This window comes from Eptesicus fuscus, chromosome 22 (genome assembly GCF_027574615.1).
Source record: "Eptesicus fuscus isolate TK198812 chromosome 22, DD_ASM_mEF_20220401, whole genome shotgun sequence".
Taxonomy (NCBI): Eukaryota; Metazoa; Chordata; class Mammalia; order Chiroptera; family Vespertilionidae; genus Eptesicus; species Eptesicus fuscus.
The window spans coordinates 13,985,966-14,004,388 of NC_072494.1; the positions used below are offsets into that span (position 1 = coordinate 13,985,966).

At 56.7% G+C, this 18,423-nt stretch overlaps 1 protein-coding gene, 1 long non-coding RNA gene and 1 other non-coding gene across 5 annotated transcripts; 1 reads left to right on the plus strand and 2 right to left on the minus strand.

Annotated features, from left to right (window-relative positions):
* Positions 1-688: 688 nt before the first annotated feature.
* On the minus strand, positions 689-11,946 carry ADAMTSL4 (ADAMTS like 4). 3 transcript variants are annotated; one of them, XM_054711757.1, is made up of 18 exons: positions 11,865-11,946; positions 9,383-9,483; positions 9,108-9,165; positions 8,466-8,821; positions 7,600-8,275; positions 7,256-7,358; positions 6,381-6,517; positions 5,899-6,103; positions 5,543-5,715; positions 5,293-5,407; positions 5,006-5,191; positions 4,690-4,819; positions 4,156-4,360; positions 3,601-3,777; positions 2,829-3,035; positions 2,539-2,718; positions 2,119-2,245; positions 689-1,983 (listed from the first exon to the last, which is right to left on the minus strand). In XM_054711757.1, exons 2-18 carry the CDS (start codon positions 9,400-9,402, stop codon positions 1,847-1,849), a joined length of 3,192 nt encoding a protein of 1,063 aa, XP_054567732.1. In that variant the 5' UTR covers positions 9,403-9,483; positions 11,865-11,946; the 3' UTR covers positions 689-1,846. The 3 variants fall into 3 exon arrangements, with proteins under 3 accessions (XP_054567732.1, XP_008154052.2, XP_027987442.2); XM_008155830.3 differs by having other exon boundaries at positions 2,119-2,263; XM_028131641.2 differs by having other exon boundaries at positions 2,119-2,278; positions 9,045-9,165.
* An 82-nt stretch (positions 11,947-12,028) lies between these two features.
* On the plus strand, positions 12,029-16,909 carry LOC129147909 (uncharacterized). Its single transcript, XR_008555130.1, has 3 exons — positions 12,029-12,132; positions 12,939-13,091; positions 15,901-16,909. It is a non-coding gene; the product is annotated as an uncharacterized LOC129147909 (long non-coding RNA).
* On the minus strand, positions 12,936-13,099 carry LOC114227846 (U1 spliceosomal RNA). The gene has a single exon (XR_003613945.2). It is a non-coding gene; the product is annotated as a U1 spliceosomal RNA (small nuclear RNA).
* Positions 16,910-18,423: the final 1,514 nt, after the last annotated feature.

An 18,423-nucleotide genomic window follows, 5' to 3' on the forward strand; every position in this document is an offset into this window, starting at 1 on the left:
CGGCTGGGGTTTCCTCGGACCCCCTTTCCTCCCTCATTCCTTGTCCAGGGCTAAAGTCAGTTTTGTTTTCCTTTCGCTCCTTGCCCTTTTTGCCTCCTTCCTCACCCACTCTCCAGGTATAGTCCAAAGTCTTCCTTCTCGGCCACTTCCAGCCCAGGGAGAGCCCAAGTCCCAAGGCAACTGTGCGTGCCGGTGTGCTCGGGAAACAGGAGGACTGAGTTCCGTTCCTGCAGGCCTTTATTGGTGGTCTTCTCGGGCAGACTGCGGAGGTGCAGAGGCGGGTGGATGGGTGGGGAGGGATGCTTCCAGCAGTGGAGACCTGGGCTCGGCCCTCAGGTTGGCTGGGGTCAGGGAAAAGGCTGCCTGCTCTCTCACCACCTCCAGCAAGCTATTTACCTTGAGAGAGTAAACGAGAGGGGGAGGCAGGAGGGCGGAGACTAGGGTGAGACATCTCTGAAGAATGTGTCTCTGGCAGGACATCCAGTACTGCTTAGAGCCAGGCCAGGCCCCACCTCCTCCAGCCATTTAGTTCTGCTGAGGGAAGGGGGGAGAGGGGCCCACGGAAATCACCCCCCTACCCCATACACACCCCCTGAAAAGCAATAAACCAATGGCTTCATAGGGAAATGGGTAATAGCAGAAAGGATGGGGGAGGCTGGAAGACAGGGCCAAAGAGAGAGAACAGGAAAAAAGACCCTTGAAAAGCTGGCTGCCATTTCAGCTCAGCCCCAAATTGAAAGTAGTGCTATTAGATTCCAAGAGACTTGACAGAAAGACCCAGCCTACCGAGAAACTCACCACAGACCCAAGCTCCCAACTCCATAACCTAAACTGGGAGAAGTGATGACCTCTAGTGGCCAATGACCAATCTGCAGGGGCTGTGGCTGGCCAGGATCCTAGCCCTGGGACCCAGGCTTCTGAGCTCAGGTGATGGGGGCTCACACATTAGCCTTTCTGGGCCCAGATTCTCTCCACCTGGGCTCTTCCTGTCCCCCACACACGGCTGAGTGCTGTTGCCTCTTCTCACCCTTCATTCTGACCGGACACTGCCTGTGTAGGTGGCCCGTACGGCTGGGTTTCCATGAAGACAATAAAGAGCCTGTTTCTCATTTGTCATAATCTTCTTTAATAAAAAATAAATTAGTTCTGGGGTGGGGACCATTTCAGGAGGTGGGCAGCAGGAGCAGGGGCTAGGTTGCCTTATTCTAACCTTTCTCTTTCCATCTTCTGCCCAGCTGGTCCCGGTTCTGGGACGTTAGTCACTTTTCCTGGGATAAGACAAGCTTGGCAGTGGCTGACCCCCACCCCTAGCTAATTAACTGTGAGGGGTGGGATAGAGAGACGAGGTAAGGGGAGAAGGGGTCTGAGGACAAAAGGGTGGTTTAGGAAAGTGAGGCCTGACCACAAGAACTGAGGTTTAGGGCACAAAGTTGGAATTGATTGTGGGCGGGCAGTCACTAAGCAGCTCGGATTACTAAGGAGCTGCAAACTTGCTCTCCTCTCAGCCTAGAAAAGTCTCGGGGAAACCGCCACCATCCCCTCCCCCTTCCTTCACAGTCTAACTTCTTTGTGAGAAGTGACACACACTGGTGAGTGCACACACGCCCATGCAGGTCCAGATACACATTTGGGGACATATGTGCACATACACCATCACCACCACCACACAGACCCAACCACACGTCTGATAGTCACTGTCAGTCATCTTGCCTCCTTCAACCACCCTGGGGGACATCCCTGGTGAGGCTAGGACAAAGTGGAGAGCCAGAGGGTGCAAAGCGAGCCGATTGATGGGTGACCGACGGTGGCATGAGAAACCATGAGGAGAGGTTCTCCTGGACCCATTTCAGGCGGGCTCCGGGGGAGACCGCTCCAGGGCATGGGCACAAGAGCGGCAACAGGTGGCTGTGTAGTAGGGATAGACGCAGAGCCGGGCCTGGACCACCAGGGGGCAGTGTGGAGAGCTGTCCTTGCATTGGTCATCTGGGGAAAGAGGAGGCCAGTGGGCACAAGATGCATCCCTCTGGAGAAGTGTTGCCCTCTCCGCTGGTCCTTTCTCATTCCCACCCACACCTCAGCCAACTCCATTCTACTGGGAGGTGGGAGGGGGGCATTTACCAGGGCGCTGGCTGCAGGGTTGGCTGTTACAGGGCCGTTTCCTGGAGGGCCGCAGGTGAACCGGGCAGCGTGTGCTGAGAGTCTGGTTGGCAGTCAGGCACTGGACCTCCCTTGTCTGCACACCACCCTGGCAGGAGCGAGAACACTGGGGAGACCCCAGCTACCAAATCAAACCTTTGCTGTGCCCCAGGCTCCTCCTGAACCCCAGGCCTCTCCTCCTCCTCTGAAAGGAGGGTGTGAGCGAGACTGCCCTGGAACATGACGACATCCCGCATGGAGAGGGCCCACCTGCTTTTCAGGTGAACAGGAACTGGGACAGTGTTAAACTGCAGCTGGCCTTGTCCTGGGCACAGGTGCCGGGTTTGGTGAGAGGAGCCTCCCCTTCCCACGCTGAGCAGGGCACGGGAGCCAGGCACTCACCGGACTCCAGGGTGTAGAGAACCATCGGTCCTGGCAGTCCTGCCCCTGACAGGGCTGCAGGGCAGGGGGCCTGGGCAGGTGGGAACAGTTGCTAGGAGAAGTCACGTTGAACTCAGTCCCCAGTTTGGACACACAGATGACATCTCGACGCTGTGTGCCTGAGCCACAATCTGAGGAGCACTGATGGAGAGGAAGCATTGGGTGTACAAGGGGAAGGGAGAACAGGGATCACTCCCAACTGCCCACGGGGAATCCGCCGACAGGCACCCCCTCCCAGGCTTCCCGCTCACCTCAGCCCAGGGCCCCGTGTACCAGCACCATGTCATCTCACAGGGGCCCAAGCTGCAGGCACGCATGTCTGGGGGGCGGCTTCCCAGGGCACAGCTCTGCTCACTGGTTCCCGCGCCCGCGTCCTCCTGGCCTGCCCCACGGGCCTCCCCGCTCCCGAGGCAGACCACAGAACGCCGCTGGATGCCAGTCCCACACTCGGCTGAGCACTGTTGAGAAGCAGAGCAGAGGGGGCTGTGTGAGGGGGGATGCTGGTGATGAAGAGGGGAAGAGGCAGGGGCTGAGAGGACTGACGTGTCCTGGATCCAGATCCTGGGAGTTAGGGAATGTCCCAAGGGTACCAGCCAGAAAAGGGGAACCTTTGCTGGAAGTTTTGTTCATAGTGGAAATTTTTCTCACTTATCTCCATGTTCCCAGCATCAGCAGTGTCTGGCACCCAGTAGGCGCTTGCTCAGTAAATGTTTATTTTATTTATATATATGTATGTGTGTGTGTGTGTGTGTGTATGTGTGTATATATATACATATATATATTATATATAATTGATTTCAGAGAGGAAGGAAGAGGGAGAGAGAGAGAAACATCAATGATGATAATCATTGATTGGCTGCCTCCTGCACACCCCCTCCTGGGGACTGAGCCCCCAACCCAGGCATGTGCCCTGACTGGGAATTGAACCATGACCTCCTGGTTCATAGGTCGGTGCTCAACCACTGAGCCACACTGGCCAGGCAGTAAATGCGTATTGAAGGTTGTGCTGGGTGTGGGGCCCACCTTGGAGCTCCAGTCGCTGTGGAACCAGGCCATCGTACAGGGCCCCATGTTACAGGCCTCTTTGCTGGGGGGCCGCGGGGGTCCTGACGCGCACTCCCGTTCGCTCACTTCATCACCGTTGTTTCCGACACAGCGAACCTGCCGGCTCCTCTGGCCGCGCCCACAGCGCACAGAACACTGAGGGGAGGAGGGGGTCCACGGGGCTGGGCCTGGCTTCCTCACCAGCCTCCAGCTCTGTGGCTTTTTTTTTTTTTTTAATTACATTCTTTATTGTTGAAAGTATTACATATGTAGCTCTGTGGCTTTTGAACAAGGCTCTGCCTTTGATTCCTGGCTCAACCGGTACATGGCTTTGTGGGGTGAGCCTGGGACTCTGGGCCCAATCCCAGATTCAGCCTCTTATCCGACTTACAGATTGGGGTTCCATGAGAGATGTTGTTTGTAAAACATTTCTGCTGATTAAAAATAAGTTGGAAAACCACTGCTCTAGCTCCCCGGGGCCCACTCCCTTAAGATCCGCCCCCTCGGAAAGCCTGCTTGTCTGGTCCCACTCACCTGGCTCCAGGGGGAACGAACCTCCCAATGGCCACAGAGGCGCAGCTGGCAGGGTTGGGTGATGTTGGGCCGGGGGAGGTGTCCACAGCGCTCGGGGGGCACTGAGGAGCCACCCCCCCCAAACTCCTGCCGGCAGCGTAGCTGGCGGTGCTGGGTGCCAGGGCCACAGGAGCGGCTGCAGGACGTCCACTCACCGGCCTCCCAGCTGTGGTTGTGCGCGGGGCGGGGAAGAGGCAGAGCCACCGGTGGCAAAAGAGAAGACAGCTGTGTGGGGGCTGCCATGTGCGGGGGGCGGGGACCCTCAGAGGGGAGTGGGCATGTTTAGCACTGGAGTCTGGGTTCTCCTGTGGGGCTCAGGCTGCGGGGATTTCCTAGCTGCCTATGGAATGCCAGCCTTGTTAATCGGACATAGTCTCTGTGGCCAGGAGATTCATTTGCCCGCAGGGTCCAGGTAAGGCCTGGGCCGCGAGGATGTGTCTGCCTGGAGCAACTACTGTGTTCCCCAGACTGACCCTCCCTGTGGGTCATACTCACTATGGGGGACACGGGGGGCCGTGGCAGGGTTCCGTAGAGACGGGGGGTCTGGTGCCCACAGCACAGCTGCGTTCATCCAGTTCCTCTCCTGACTCTCGAGAAATGCAGAGGAAGATGGGGCTCCAAACGCCTGCAGGGAGAGAGGGAAGCCAGGGGGGTGGGGTGGCTCCAGAGTCAGTGGGGTCCCGGGTTTGGCACAGAGTCGGCGAGGTGTGGCCCCCAGGCGAGGGATCTCGGGTTTGCAATCAGGAGTGTCAAGGGGGGGGGGGACCTGGGCTGAGGGAGCCAGGAGTACAGGCTGGTGTGTGAGTCCCACCTTTTCCACAGGATGCTGAGCACTCGGAGTGTCCCACTCGTTTCCAGAATCCGGTTGGAGACCCCAGGGGTGTCCTGGGGTGGGGTGGGGCAGGCATCTGGGGGATCCGCACCTGACGCTGGAGGGTGCCGGGGGTCCGGGTGGGGCGGGGCGCTGAAGCAGGTGGGGGCTCTATCCTTAAAATCTCTGCGCAGGGAGAATGGAGTAGGCAAAGCAGATGCTCCCACTGCCGGGGAGCTTCCCTTTCCCCCTCCCCCTCCTTCTAGGTCTCGGGTCCGGCATCTCACCCGGCTGGAGCTGGGGGACACGGGGCTCTGCCGCTGGGGGGCTCTCAGGGCTCGGAGGAGGTGAAGAGATGACATACTGATAAAAAACACCTGGGTTTTCCTCCTGAAAGATCATCTGGGCAGAAAAAGAGAAGATAACGAATGTTTGGGGTGGCAAGGGTCCCATACCACTCGCCTTCCCCCCATCTTTGCCCCCAGAGGGAAAGGCCCCCCTCCCCGGCAGCCCTGCTTCCCCAGGCCCCCAGCTCACGTAGACATCCACGGGCTGGGTGGTGGGGCCCTCGGCGGACAGGCTCTCGCCTGCGCCCTCCTCCCGAGGAGGACGGTTGTACTGGAAGACGGTCCCGCCGGCCGAGTAGGACCCCGGGGGATCCACAGCCCAGTTCCCGTTGATGATGGACCGGCCCCCAGGGCCTCGAAGCGCTGCAGGGGCGGCCAGGACGCAGGAGGTGAGTCCGCTGTCCTGTCCCACCGCTTCCTAACCATTCAGAGCCCCAGCCCCGCCTGCTCTCTTGGCTTCCTCCTCCCCCCCCCTTGGGGCTGGCCTGCCAGGCTGCACGGGGGTGTGGAGGGCAGAGCCCAGAGCCCAGAGCCCGGGGAGCTCACCAAGGTAGTTGGAGCTGGGCCGGAGTTGGGCAATCTGGAGCCGGGAGGCTCCGGCCGGAATCCGCAGGATCTTCTGATAACCCAGGGGGCCCCCGCGGTCAGTGAGGTTCCCCGAGACGAGGTGACAGGTAGAATCGTCCCCCCCACAGACTCCACAGCCATCTGGACGCCTGCCAGAGCCGAGGATCCCGTCACAGCCAGGGCTCTGGAGGAAAGGGGAGTGAGGCAGGGGCCACTCGAAGCCAGACACCACCTCGCACCCCAGCCTGGTGCTCCTGGGACCGTTCGGCCCTCCGTGCGCCTGGACCTCTGCACCACAGTGAGAATGTGTTTCTCTCTCAGCCCCACAGCCGCAGGGGAGCCGTCTGGCAGCCCACCTCCCGGCCCTGCGAGCCCCGCTTGGCAGGTGAGAGCTGTCCGCCTCCACCTCAGCCTGCTGCGTGGTGGTGGTGGTGATAAATGAGGAGACCGTCCTTCCTCACCAGACAGCGTCCCGCCACACACATGTCTAGGGCTCCTGGCTGACACAGGGTCCCGTCCTGGACCTTCTCCGTGTGACGGACATAGAAGCGGAAGCCACGGGGACGGCAGTTCAGCTCACAGCGTTGGGATCCCTGAACTAAGAGACAGGGCCGGAGGGTGGGTGGTCAGCTGGCGTCCCTGGCGGGAGGCTGACTGGGAAAGGCCCCCGGGTCCTGACAGAAGCTTGGCTTCTATCAGCTACTGGACATCTGGAGGTCGCCTAGGTCACTGTGGATGAAGGAACAATGACAGTTCTGTGCTCTGGAAAGTTCGTCTGAGGGTCACTTAGAAGTTGGGTCAGGTCACTTTAGGTCACGGAGACCGGGGCGGTGAAAGAGGAGAGACACTTGAAACGCTTGATTATGTGAGCTCAGAGCTCCTGAGGGGCTGTCTCGGTATCAAGTTGACAGGCCCCCAAATCAAGCGGATGGTGACTGGGGAGCTGGTGATATAACCCCACCCAGGCTCCTGGCACCCGCCCACGGCTGTCACTCCTGGACAGGACCCCGCCCACTGTGTCTACTTCACCTCCTGGGAGGCCTTCTTCCCAGAGGAAACCAGCCAACGGGCACCTCCTGACACATCCTCTCCCAGCCTGACCCCTCCACCGACCACCCCTCAATCTGACCCCGTCTGAGACCCTCCCCCTTTCCGGGCCCGAGCTGTTCCTTCACCCCAGTCCTGGGAAACAGAAAGAAAACAGGACAGAGTAGAAACATGAGGGCCCACAGAGGAGGAAAAGAGGGGTTAGGTGTCCCTTTCCCGATCATCCCCCAGTCTGAAGCCCCCGCCTGTCCCCCCTCCTCCCTGTCCAGGGATGGGTTGGGAACCTCACCTTCTGTGAAGGGTTCCCACTGGTACAGCTGGCCCATGAACTCCTGGGAGTTAAAGGCTGCACACTGCAGGGCCCGGGGGTCTGGATGCTCAGGGGGGCAGGGCTGAGGTGGGGGGATACAGAGGAGTCAAAGCTGGGGAGGAAAACGGGGGTGTGGGTCAGGGCTGGGTTTGGGGAGTAGGGAGGAAGTCGGGTCTATGGAGGGGCCCCAAGGCCCTTACCCTGAGGAGGTCAAATGGAAGGCCCCTCCCGCTCAGGTCCAGATCTGACAAGCTGAGGACCCAGATGCAGGGTCAGGGAAGCAGTAATGGAGGGGGGGGGGGGGGGTCCAAGGAAGAACTCACCGCTTGGCTGCAGGCTCTCAGCTGCTCACTCTCCCCAGAACATCTTGGGACGGGGCTACTGGGAGCAAAGAGGCTCCACTGGGAGCTGGAGCGGGGGCCATCCCTTAGCAGAGGCAACCAGCCATCCTGGTAGCGAGGGGCAGACTCTGCGGGGGACCTGTGGCGATTCCCCCCAGATCTCCAGTGCTCCGGGCTCTGTTGGCCTCGGCCCCAGCCCCGAGGGACAGAAAGGAAAGGATTAGGGTGTCTCTCTGCCACCTGGGGACTGGCCCAACCCTGGGAACTTGGCATTCTTGGCTCAGGGGACACATGGAAGGAGCCACTGTCTCCTGGGGAGGGGGTAAGCGAGGGGGGCTCTTTGCCAGAGGCCTGAGCCCTGGGAGGGGGCCTGGTTCTCGAAGGCACCTCTGTCCGAGCAGCCTCAGGGCCTGGGGATTCTGCAGCGGGGGACAGGGTGTGAGCAGATGGTTGCATAGGAGGGAAGTGAGTTTGAGGGGTGTGGTTTGCAGAGGATGGCTCTGCTCCTGGAGTCAGGGATGGAAGAAGCTCTGAGGTCTGGGAGAGCTCAGATCTGCGTGGTCTCTGGCGGTGCCTGCGGTTCCGATGGAGTGGCAAAGCAAAAGGCACTCTCCCGTAACCAAACATTCCTGGCTTGATGGGGTCTCGAACCCGGGACCTGAGAAGGTGTTGCAGACATAGGGTCATGGCTCCGGTCGTCTGTTACCCTGCCTCCCCTGCCCCCTCTACTTCCTGGCACCAGAGATAAGCACCCGCTCCAGCCCTTTGTCCTTCCTCCCCGGTTCCTTTATTCCAAGCCCCAGCCCTTGCCGAAGCCCCGCCCCTTCCCTCAAAGCCCCGCCCCTCACCTCCTGGCTCCCGGGATCTCCTGGGCCTCCTCTCTCCCTAACTGGGAAGCAGGACCTCGAAGTGGGCCACCTCTTCCTCGAGGCTGTGGCCTGTACAGGGGGAGAGTTTCTTGGGGAGTTTGGGGTCTGGGGCCCTGACTCCGGGGGAGCAAGATTTCTGGATTTCTTGGGGGCCGGGATGGGAAGGGTGGGCCCTGGTGGAGTTGAGCTGTAGGGAGCTGACAAGTCCGGCTCCTGTGTTGCACCCCCACCCCACATGGCTGGGAGCAAGGGGCCCACTGGTGCCAAGGACCCCAGACGCCCGCAGGGCCCTGGCCGTCCTCGGGGGGTGTTTGAAGAGCGTGTCCAGACAACACCTATGGAGACAAAAAGGTCACACAAAATTAGAATGATTTTAGAGGGACCCATACAGAGAGGCTCTAGTCCAATGCCCAAGGCTCAGGGAGGCTGTTACCGGCCCAAAGTGACATTCAGTAGCAGAGGGGTTATTTGGCAAGGAGCTGGGGAGCTGGGGAGCTGGGGAGGCCGGGGGCGGAAGGGGCGGGGCTCATCACAGGCTTTGGAAAATGGAGGCATGACCTGGAGAGGTGGGTGGGAGGTCAGGGGAGAGACAAGCATCACAGCCTCTGGTCCCTGGCTCACCTCCTGATCCAGGCAGAGCTGCGGGAGGGTCAGAAGCAGCATCAGACCAAACGGGGGCCTGCAAACCAAGGGCGGAGTGGGGACATCGGATGGAAGCCGGAGTTGGTCTTGCGACACAGCCCCTCACCCCAGCAGGCTCCCCACATCCTGATGCAGATTTCTCAGAAAGCAGAAGTTACCTCATCACTTCCCCCCGCCCCTCCCAGTCTTCTCCTTCCCCTCGCTTCCAGGGACCCAGCCATTCCTCCACCCCCGGGGAACCCTCCTCTTCTTACCTGCCTGCCCACTTCTCCATCACTCCTCCTCGATGGGGCAAAGGAGGAGGGGACCGGAAGTAAACACACTACTCAGTCATCTGGACGCAGAGGGGTGCTCCCTGCAGGGACAGAAGCCCGGTGGTTACTCCGGAAAGCTTGGGGTTGAGAGGGATGACTCCGCAGAAGGTCATCTCCAAGTGAGGATGTGGGTGGGGGGGGAGACTGGCCCATCCCTTTATGATCCTAAGGGTGAGCGGGAGAAGGCATGCGCCCTGGTCCAGCGGCTGAGGCCAGAGGGTGGAGGGCTCAGCCTCGGCCTCCTCCCCCAGCCCCGCAGGAACGTCTTAGCTCCTCCCCCGGCCCAGCTAGGAACTGTTCCGAGGCCAGCTCAGGCCCGTGCGTCTCTCTTAGGATGGTCTTCCTCTGGCTCGCACTCCGGCCCTCCTGGAGGGCCTGTGGGGGGAGGGAGGCTCGGATGAGGACATGCCGGACGCCCCCTTGAGGCGATGACAAAAAAGCCCTTGGGCTTGCTGTTTCCAACCTGCCTCCCAGTCTTTTCCCTTTTCAGCTAAGCTGCTTCTGAAGCGCTCGGGCACATGTCTGCCTGCCTTAAACTAAGTGGGATCAGCTAAGTGGGCTGATGGCTTAATCTCTAGAGAAGCAGGGGATTTTCCCATTTCGATTGAACCTCCCTTTAGGGGCCAGCGTCCAGCACTGGTTCAATGAGAGCTTATTTCGGGGGTGACCGTGATGGGCTGGGGGAACCTGGGGAGGAAAGATGCAGCTATAGTCACAGGCCTGCCATTCTGAAGAGCCCAGGAGTCCGTCCCGAAGTCTAGCTTCGATCCATCGGGAAAGGGGCGCTTGGAACCCTCCCCGGACTCAAGGCCTGACTTTCCTGTGGCTCCCCCATGGCCCTCCAGCCCCTTCCTGTTCAGTACCAGCCCTTCCCACCCCCACTCTTCATCCCACTCTTCGTTGTGCTTTCCAGGAAAAAAAAAAAATGTTTCTGTTGGATCTGAAAGGCACCCGGGAAAGGAGTCCAAGGAGCCAGTGCCGAGGTGGGCCGGCTCCGGGGCCGGGAAATGACAGCGGGGAGGGCAGGAGTGTGCTTGGGGAGAGCAACGTTCAGCCCACTCCCGCCCCAAGACCCCAGGACTTGGGAATTTGAGGGCAGGATCACCATGGTTGCGCCTGACCTGCAGGGTCACCCCAGCTGCTTGGGGCTGGGGAGGGGGTTGCTGTTGGCTGGGCTGACCACTGAGGTCAGTAACTCCACCCTGACGGAGAGGGCGGGAGGTGGTGGTTCCAGAGAAGGGCCAGAGTTCCACCCAAACCTTCCACTCGGCCTGACGCCGTTACTTGAGGCTGAAGGGGAAGGAGAGATGAGGGTGATGGTCACCGTGGGTCCCTTCTCTGCTTCGGGGTCCCCTTTCCTCTCCTCCTCTGACTCTGCTTCTCTCTGCTACCCCAGCTCTGCGTCTTGTCGTCTCTCCCATGGATCTACCCAGCACACATAATCCTGTCCTGAGCTGGGTTTGGCTTTGGCAGTTCCCTGGAGAAGTGAGGGGTGGAGGGTGGGGGTGACGTGAGCTCCTGGGGCCCTCGCCAGGCCTGGCTCCCTCTCTGGAAAAGTCCCACCCCAGCCCCCCTGCACAGCCGGGCAGGGGGCCGACGGCCCCTCCACTGCAGAAACAGGACACACATGTGCCTTTTATCCCTTTCCATGTCCCGCGTCTGGTGGGTCTCTCGCTGCCCAGGGTGAGGAGGGAGAGGTCAGAGCGGTGCTCCCGTGCCAGGCTGGACACTGCTCTGGGCAAACCTGGGCGGCTCCTGGCCACACCTCCACCCTGGCCGGTGAAGATCCAAGAGGAGAGAGACCTGGGCAGGGCTACCTGACCCTTTTACCCCCAGAGGCACCCACCTCTGAGAAGTGGGGGTGCTTGGGGGAGAGGGCTGGGCAGCATGTTCAGGCTGGCACGGAGCCCCTACCCTGGGTAGAACTCCTGGGTCCTCAGTGTGCCCTCCATTCCTGGGTCCTGGAGGACCGCCCCAGCAGGTGTCTTCCTCCCAGTCATCAGGCTGGGCTGGATCTCGGGCACCCACTTGCATCCCTCCCAGCGCCCCTGTCCCCCAACTCTAGGCGCGACGGGGAAGGGGGGGGGCACACCATCCTCCAGGGGAGGGCGGGAGGCGCTGGCGCGTGCGAGGACGTCCTGAGTATGTTTTCCAATTTCACTATGTGACTTAGCAGGAATTCTGGCTGGTTCTTCTCCAGGGTGACCGGGACAGAGTCCGCGGGATCAGGGCCCCCTCCCCAGGAATTCGACCTCAGGGACCGGAGGGTCTTGCGAGGCTATGAGAGCGGGGGTCAGGGTCGTGGTGAGAAGGCATCCGCGGGGCGCAGGGAGCGGGGGCTGCGCGGGCGCGCGGGGCGGGTGGCCTAACGGGACCGGGGACGGAGGGCGCCGGGGCCGGGGATCCCAGGGAAGCTCTGTACCTGCTCTGCGCGGCCCCGGCGGCCCGTTAACCCCTCTGCGCCCGGGCGCTCTCCGGAGGCGGCCAGGCTCCGCGGCGGCCACGGCGGCCCCTGAGCCCAGCTCCGGACTCTGCCGCCTCCGGCCGCCGCTCCGCCCCCCGCCACGCCCCCGCCACGCCCGCCACGCGCCCAGCCCGCGCCCCTCGGCGGCCCCCGCGTGGGGCGGCCCACCCCCAACCCCTGTTCGCCAAGGCCACCCACTCGGGGTGGCCCGCCGACGGCTCCAGGGGTGAGACACGGGTGGTCCCAGCCGGTTTGGAGGCAGCCGTCGCCCCGGGCGCTGTCCCTGGGGCCCTGCGCGGGGTCGGCCGGGACTCGGCACCGGGGGACCCCGTCCTCCGACCCGCTCCGAGGGGGCGCTGCGAGCCGGCGCCGAGGAGCTGGCGGCGCCTGTCCCCGAGCAGCGTGGGCGAGCCCGGGCCCAGGTGGGCTGTGCGCCCGGGCGGGTGGCCCCGCGCGCCCCCAGACCCGCGTGCGTCAGGCCCTCTCCCCACCAGCCTCGTGCCGGCCCGGCACCTCCCAGGCGGGGTCGGGCCCAGGCCGTTCCGAGGGCTCAGGGTTCTTCACCCACAACATTTTGCGGGAAGAATGCGCTGATTTGGGAGTCAGACCTGGATTTCAGTCCCGGCTCCTGTACTTACGGTCTGGGATGGAGACTCCAATCACTCTGTGCTGCAGTGTCCTCATCTGTGAAATGGGGCTGGTCTGATATGTATGATTGACTTGGAAATGGGTCTGTATCCATTCACATTCGGAATAATGTACCCCAAAGTCAGAATATGCAGCGACCCATGAGATGATGGGGTGCAGGGTTGGGGAGGAAAAAAACAGGTTTTCACTTTTAAAACGGTATGTTTTTGAATTTTTAACCACAAGGGTTACCTGTGTTAAGTTTAAAAATAAATAATAAAAATATTTGTTTAATTTTGATTTTAAATTATTTATTTAAACATAAATAATATATACAGTATATATAAAATGGCTGATATAGAATAGGTGATAAATGGTCACTACTATTTATTTATTTATTTTTAGGGGAGCGAATGAACGCAGCCCCCCACTACCACAAATTATGCTGTGGAGTTTCCCACATTTGGGGAAATCGCAGGGGTCAGCACATGCAGAGTGCAATGGATAAGCATCACCCTGGGAAAACCACTTTCGTGATCCATGTATCTCCCCTGCCAGGTAAGTATGGTCACTATCACTTAAAAATGTTTATTTGCCATTTACTCATGAGCCATTGTGCATTTTTGGGTCTACTAAAAAAGTATTTTCTTTTTAATTAATTTGAGAGAGAGAGATTTGTTATTCCACTTATATATGCTTTCATTGGTTGATTTAAAAAAATTTTAAAATATATTTTTATTGATTTCAGAGAGGAAGGGAGAGAGAGAGAGACATCCATGATGATGTTTTGGTCCTGTGTCCTAAAGAGCCCGGGAAAATAACAGGTTAATGTCCCCTTCCCAGGAGGGTGGTTTATCTAGGGACTGTTGGTGACAGTCCTAACCAAGAGGCATATTTATAGTCATGGACTTGGAGCAGGAAGCCCCTTTGCTCAGACCTCAGAGTTCAAAGCAGATGATGAAACGCCCAGCCAAAGGGGCAGGAAGGTATTTTAGGTCAGTGCCCCCAGTCACACCCCATCGGCATTCACTCATCTACAAGGAGGCACGGGACGGGACAGGAAGGTGGGCCGAAGACAGCGGAGCGGGAAGGGAGCCTGGCGGGATGGGAGAGGTCTGCCTTTGACATTTGTCACTGCCCTGCACCGAAGGTCAGAAATAGCCCTTTCCATTAAGTAGTGGCTGCAGACCAAAGAGCTCGGGAGGCTTACCACAGCTGTCACCGCTCCTGACTTGGTGGGCTGAAAATATGGTATAAAGAAAAGAATTTACGATGCCTCAGCAACTTGGGAAGTACCAGGAAAATCTGTGGACACTGTCTCAAAGATTAAAAAAGACGCTTCTTGCCCTGGCCGGTTTGGCTCAGTGGATAGAGCGTCGGCCTGCGGACTGAAGGGTCCCGGGTTCGATTCCCGGTCAAGGGCATGTACCTTGGTTGCGGGCACATCCCCAGTAGGAGGTGTGCAGGAGGCAGCTGATCGATGCCTCTCTCTCATCGATGTTTCTAACTCTTTATCCCTCTCCCTTCCTCTCTGTAAAAAATCAATAAAATATATTAAAAAATAAATAAATAAATAAAAAATAAAAAAGACGCTTCTTAAAAGACTCTGTAATAAGGAGATGTTCACCCAAAAGCATCTCTAGGGATAGGACAGATAAAGGATAAAGAGCAGGGAAACGCTGAGCATGGGTCTGACTTTGAGCTTAGCAGAGTGATTTAATAAAAATAATAAGGTATAGTTAACATCTTATAGCACTTACTCTGTGTACAGTCCTCATCGTAACAGATTTGGAATCAAAGACACAAAGAGAAATTCAGTAATCTGCCCCAAATCTCACAATTAGAAGCTACTATCTGTATAGATTGTATGCAAGTGAAATTTTTGAGAAATTTAGCTGAGTTCGTTCAACTTTTTTTTCTCTCTGCTAGTTGGCCAGTGACAACTAAGGAAGTTGTATTTGTGTTGAATTAAATAACATCGTAAACTAATGTTTCCTGTCAGGCATGGTTCCTACCCCAAGAAAATACTGATGCTAATACCAGTGGGTACAGGTGGGGCCAGAAACTGATGTGGAACTGTCTGTTTTTGGTCTGTGGTCATGGCAACCGTTTTCAGAAAGCCTGGTGTTTGCCTTTCGGCCTCTTGGAATCACAGTTTGCTCAACTCCTTTGTTCCAGAAGAACCACTCTATTCCCAATTGCTACACCAGGCTGGCCTCCAGCCACTCATTCCCAGCGTCCCCTCGCATTATTTCACCCTGTTCTTTCCCTGAGCCATCCTCCTGAGCATTATTTCACCCTGTTCTTTCCCTGAGCCATCCTCCTGACGGTCTGGCTTTGCCGTGGCCGGTTAGCTCACCCTCCAGCAGTCAGGAGAGCAGCCTGTTGTGACCTGTTCTCTACCAGGAGCCTAGAGGGTGGGGACCACCTGGCCATGCTTACCTTTCTGTGCGTCACCTCACCTCGCACATGGTAGGCATTTAGTACATGCTGGGGGGTTAGCCCACGAGTGAGAAATGGGGAGCACTGCCTCCGCTTTGGCCACGTCCCAGCACTTTCTGGTGGTTGTTTCGCCCCATCATGGGCTGAGCTGGCTCTAGGCTGATGAAATGATGAAAAAACAGGAGATGACCCGTCTGGTAAGATGAGGACCAAGACGTGGATGGATGCCCCGATCTCCTAATTTGGTCAGAAACCCCCAAAGCCAGAATGCTCCTTGATTTAATTTCCAAATGTCAATCTAGCCGTGCCTCTCAGCAGGTCCCGGGGTCCTTGGGGGCAGCCTTTGCCCTGAGCCATGCGTCTGTCCGTTGGCATTCTGAAAACAGGAAGTGCTCAGTAAATGTTTGTGGAATTGAATGAATTGATGGGGCATAACCTTGGCAGCCATTAAGTTTGCAAAATCATCAGCACGTTTGACAACTATGTTAAGTGGTTTGAACCCAGGTGCCCAGCTTCTTACGTGTGGGTTTGGAAAACATGGCCGTGAGCAAGAGCTTCTGGATTAGGCATCCAGAATGTTTGAGGATACTCATTGTCTGCTAAATCAGGAAGATTCCTCCAGTGATATTTTCCCTGTTATAGTCTTGACATAACAGATATAACAGATTTAATAAAATGGTACCCATCACTGGGAATGAGGAGCAGCCAGCCAGGACTCCTCCCTCTGACACAAGCCTCCACTCAGCCCCATCCTTGGGATCTTAGAAAGTGACAGCCATCCCCAGCTTATCTACTTCCTAGGCTATTGTAAAAAAAACACACACACACAAAATAAAAATGATCGCATGTGTGTGAAAAAATGTAGAGTCATATAGAAAAATAAGCCAGTGTTATGATTAACAATGCTGTTCAAATTTATTTTTAGTTCATATGCCACATAAATCAAGACTCAGCGTCGTGTGAGGACTGAAAGCCGCCCCGTCATGACGCCCAGAGTTCTTCGCTGTCTCAGATGCTCTCTCGCTCAGAGCCCAGCAAGTCTCAGCAGGGAGGCGCCAGTGACCGAGTACGTTCATGTGTTCTCACAGCAGGCCTGGCATCTGTGCCAGGGGTTGGGGAAAAACGTGATGTTGCCATTTGGGCAGAACCTGTCTTTCTGACTAAGAAATCTGGCAGCAGATACGCCAGCAGGACCAAGTTCTGTAATGTCGTCCCAGCTTGGCAGGCTCCTTGTGCCTTGGGGTTCCTGGACCAGAATGTGAGGTGCTGGCCCTGGCTGGGTGGCTCAGTTAGTTGGAGCATCCTCCCGCGATGCCAAGGTTTTGGGTTCGATCGCTGGTCAGGGAACATACAAGAATCAACCAATGAGTGCATAAATAAGTGGAACAACAAGCTTCTCTTTCTCTCTAAAATCAACAAATAGCCCAGCCGGCGTGGCTCAGTGGTTGAGTGTTGACCCAAGAACCAAGAGGTCACTGGTTTGATTTCAGGTCAGGACACATGCCCAGGTTGCAGATCCCCAGTGGAAGGCTTGTAGGAGGCAGCCCATGAAACTCATCGAAGTTTCTGTCTCTCTATCCCTCTCCCTTCCTCTCTCTCTCTCAAAATCAATAAAAACATAGAAGAATAAAATCAATAAAAATCAAAACAAGCCCTGACTGGTTTGGCTCAGGGGCCAGAGCGTCGGCCTGCGGACTCAAGGGTCCCAGGTTCGATTCCGGTCAAGGGCATGTACCTTGGTTGCAGACACATCCCCAGTGGGAGGTGTGCAGGAGGCAGCTGATCAATGTTTCTCTCTCACCGATGTTTCTAACTCTCTCTCCCTTTCCTCTCTGTAAAATTCAATAAAATATATTTTTTTTAAAAAATCAAAACAAAAACAACAATGTGAGGTGCTGTGGGCTGGCACAGGTTTAGCAGCTGCTGAGGACAGAGATGCTCTGGGAGGATGTGGTGGGGACGAGGCTTGAGGACTCCAAGAATTTTGAGAAAACAGAGCCACCTATTGTCTCATTCTTGAGTCTGAGATTGCACTCAGTGTACTGGCCACACAAGGTACTGTGACCAATTCCAAGATCAACTGCAGATGTAACTGAAGAGCAGGAAATAGTGCATTTTGTCCCAAGGAAGGAAGGTGTCAGAAACTCATCTTCCCTCCCCAAAGAGGCTCCTACAAGAGAATAAAAGTCCGTGTGATAATTGGGCCCAATGTCCACCCTCTCACCTAAGCCCAGCAGTAAATGAAGAATATTTTTCTGAGTAAGGCGGAGGCATACAGAGTGGCAGGCCCGGGAGGTGGTGTGGGCCCTATCATGGCTGCAGGAAGGTATCCCTTTCCGAGCAGAGCAGGGAAGATCACGTGAGGGCTGGATTCCATGGGCCAGACTCATAGCAAGTTACTTCTACCAACTGAGCTTCAAGAAATGGCTTCTTTGCCTGCCTGGTGTGGCTCAGTGGTTGAGTGTTGACCTATGAACCAGGGAGGTCAAGGTTCAATTCCCAGTCAGGGCACATGCCCTGGTTGTGGGAGGCAACTGATGAATGTTTCTCTCTCATCGATGTTTCTAACTCTCTATCCCTCTCCCTTTCTCTCTGTAAAAAAATCAATAAAAAATATATATTTTTAAAAATGCATGACACTTTGGCCATGGCATCCATGGAATGCCTTCTGCTCGCGCGCGCTCTCTCTCTCTCTCTCTCTCTCTCTCTCTCTCTCTCTCTCTCTCACTAGGGGGCATGCAGGAGGCAGCCAATCAATGATATGCTCTCATCATTGATGTTTCTAGCTCTCCCTCTCCCATCTTCTCTCTGAAATCAGTAAAAAAATATTTTTTAAAAATAAAAGAAATGGCTTCTTTCTCCAGTGAGTTGTCCCTGGAGACAGAGGACTCTACCCCAGGACTGCCCTAGGAAGGCGCCATTCTCCCTGTGTGAATCTTGCTCTTGTGCCTAGAGGAAGCCGGTTTCTAGGCATGTTCTAGAGAGAGCCAGTTTGGTGTCAAACTAATCTTGACAGATTGTGCTGAAGGCCTAAGAAAAGCAAACATAAAAGGGTAGAATCAGGGTACAGAACTCAAAACTGTGGCCAGAGAGGCGGGCAGGGCAGGCAGAGGAGAAGTAAGAATTTTGTACATACCAAGGACTTGAAGTCAGAAATAGAAGTCAGGGCATGCTGTGAAGGCAATAGGAGTTGAGGCAGAAGGTGGCGTGGGCTGCCCCTCTGACCACAGGCCTGGCTCACCTCCGAGACCCCGAGGGCCCTGAGTGGGTGAAGAAGAAGCTCCGTTTGCTCCTGGTGCTGGAAAGGGTCTCCCTCTTCTGCTCACAGCCTCCCCTGCTTTTGTTTTTGTTTGTTTGTTTGTTTTCTTAATCTATTTTTTAAATTGATTTCAGAGAGGAAGGGAGAGGGAAAGATAGAAACATCAATGATGAGAGAGAATCATTGATT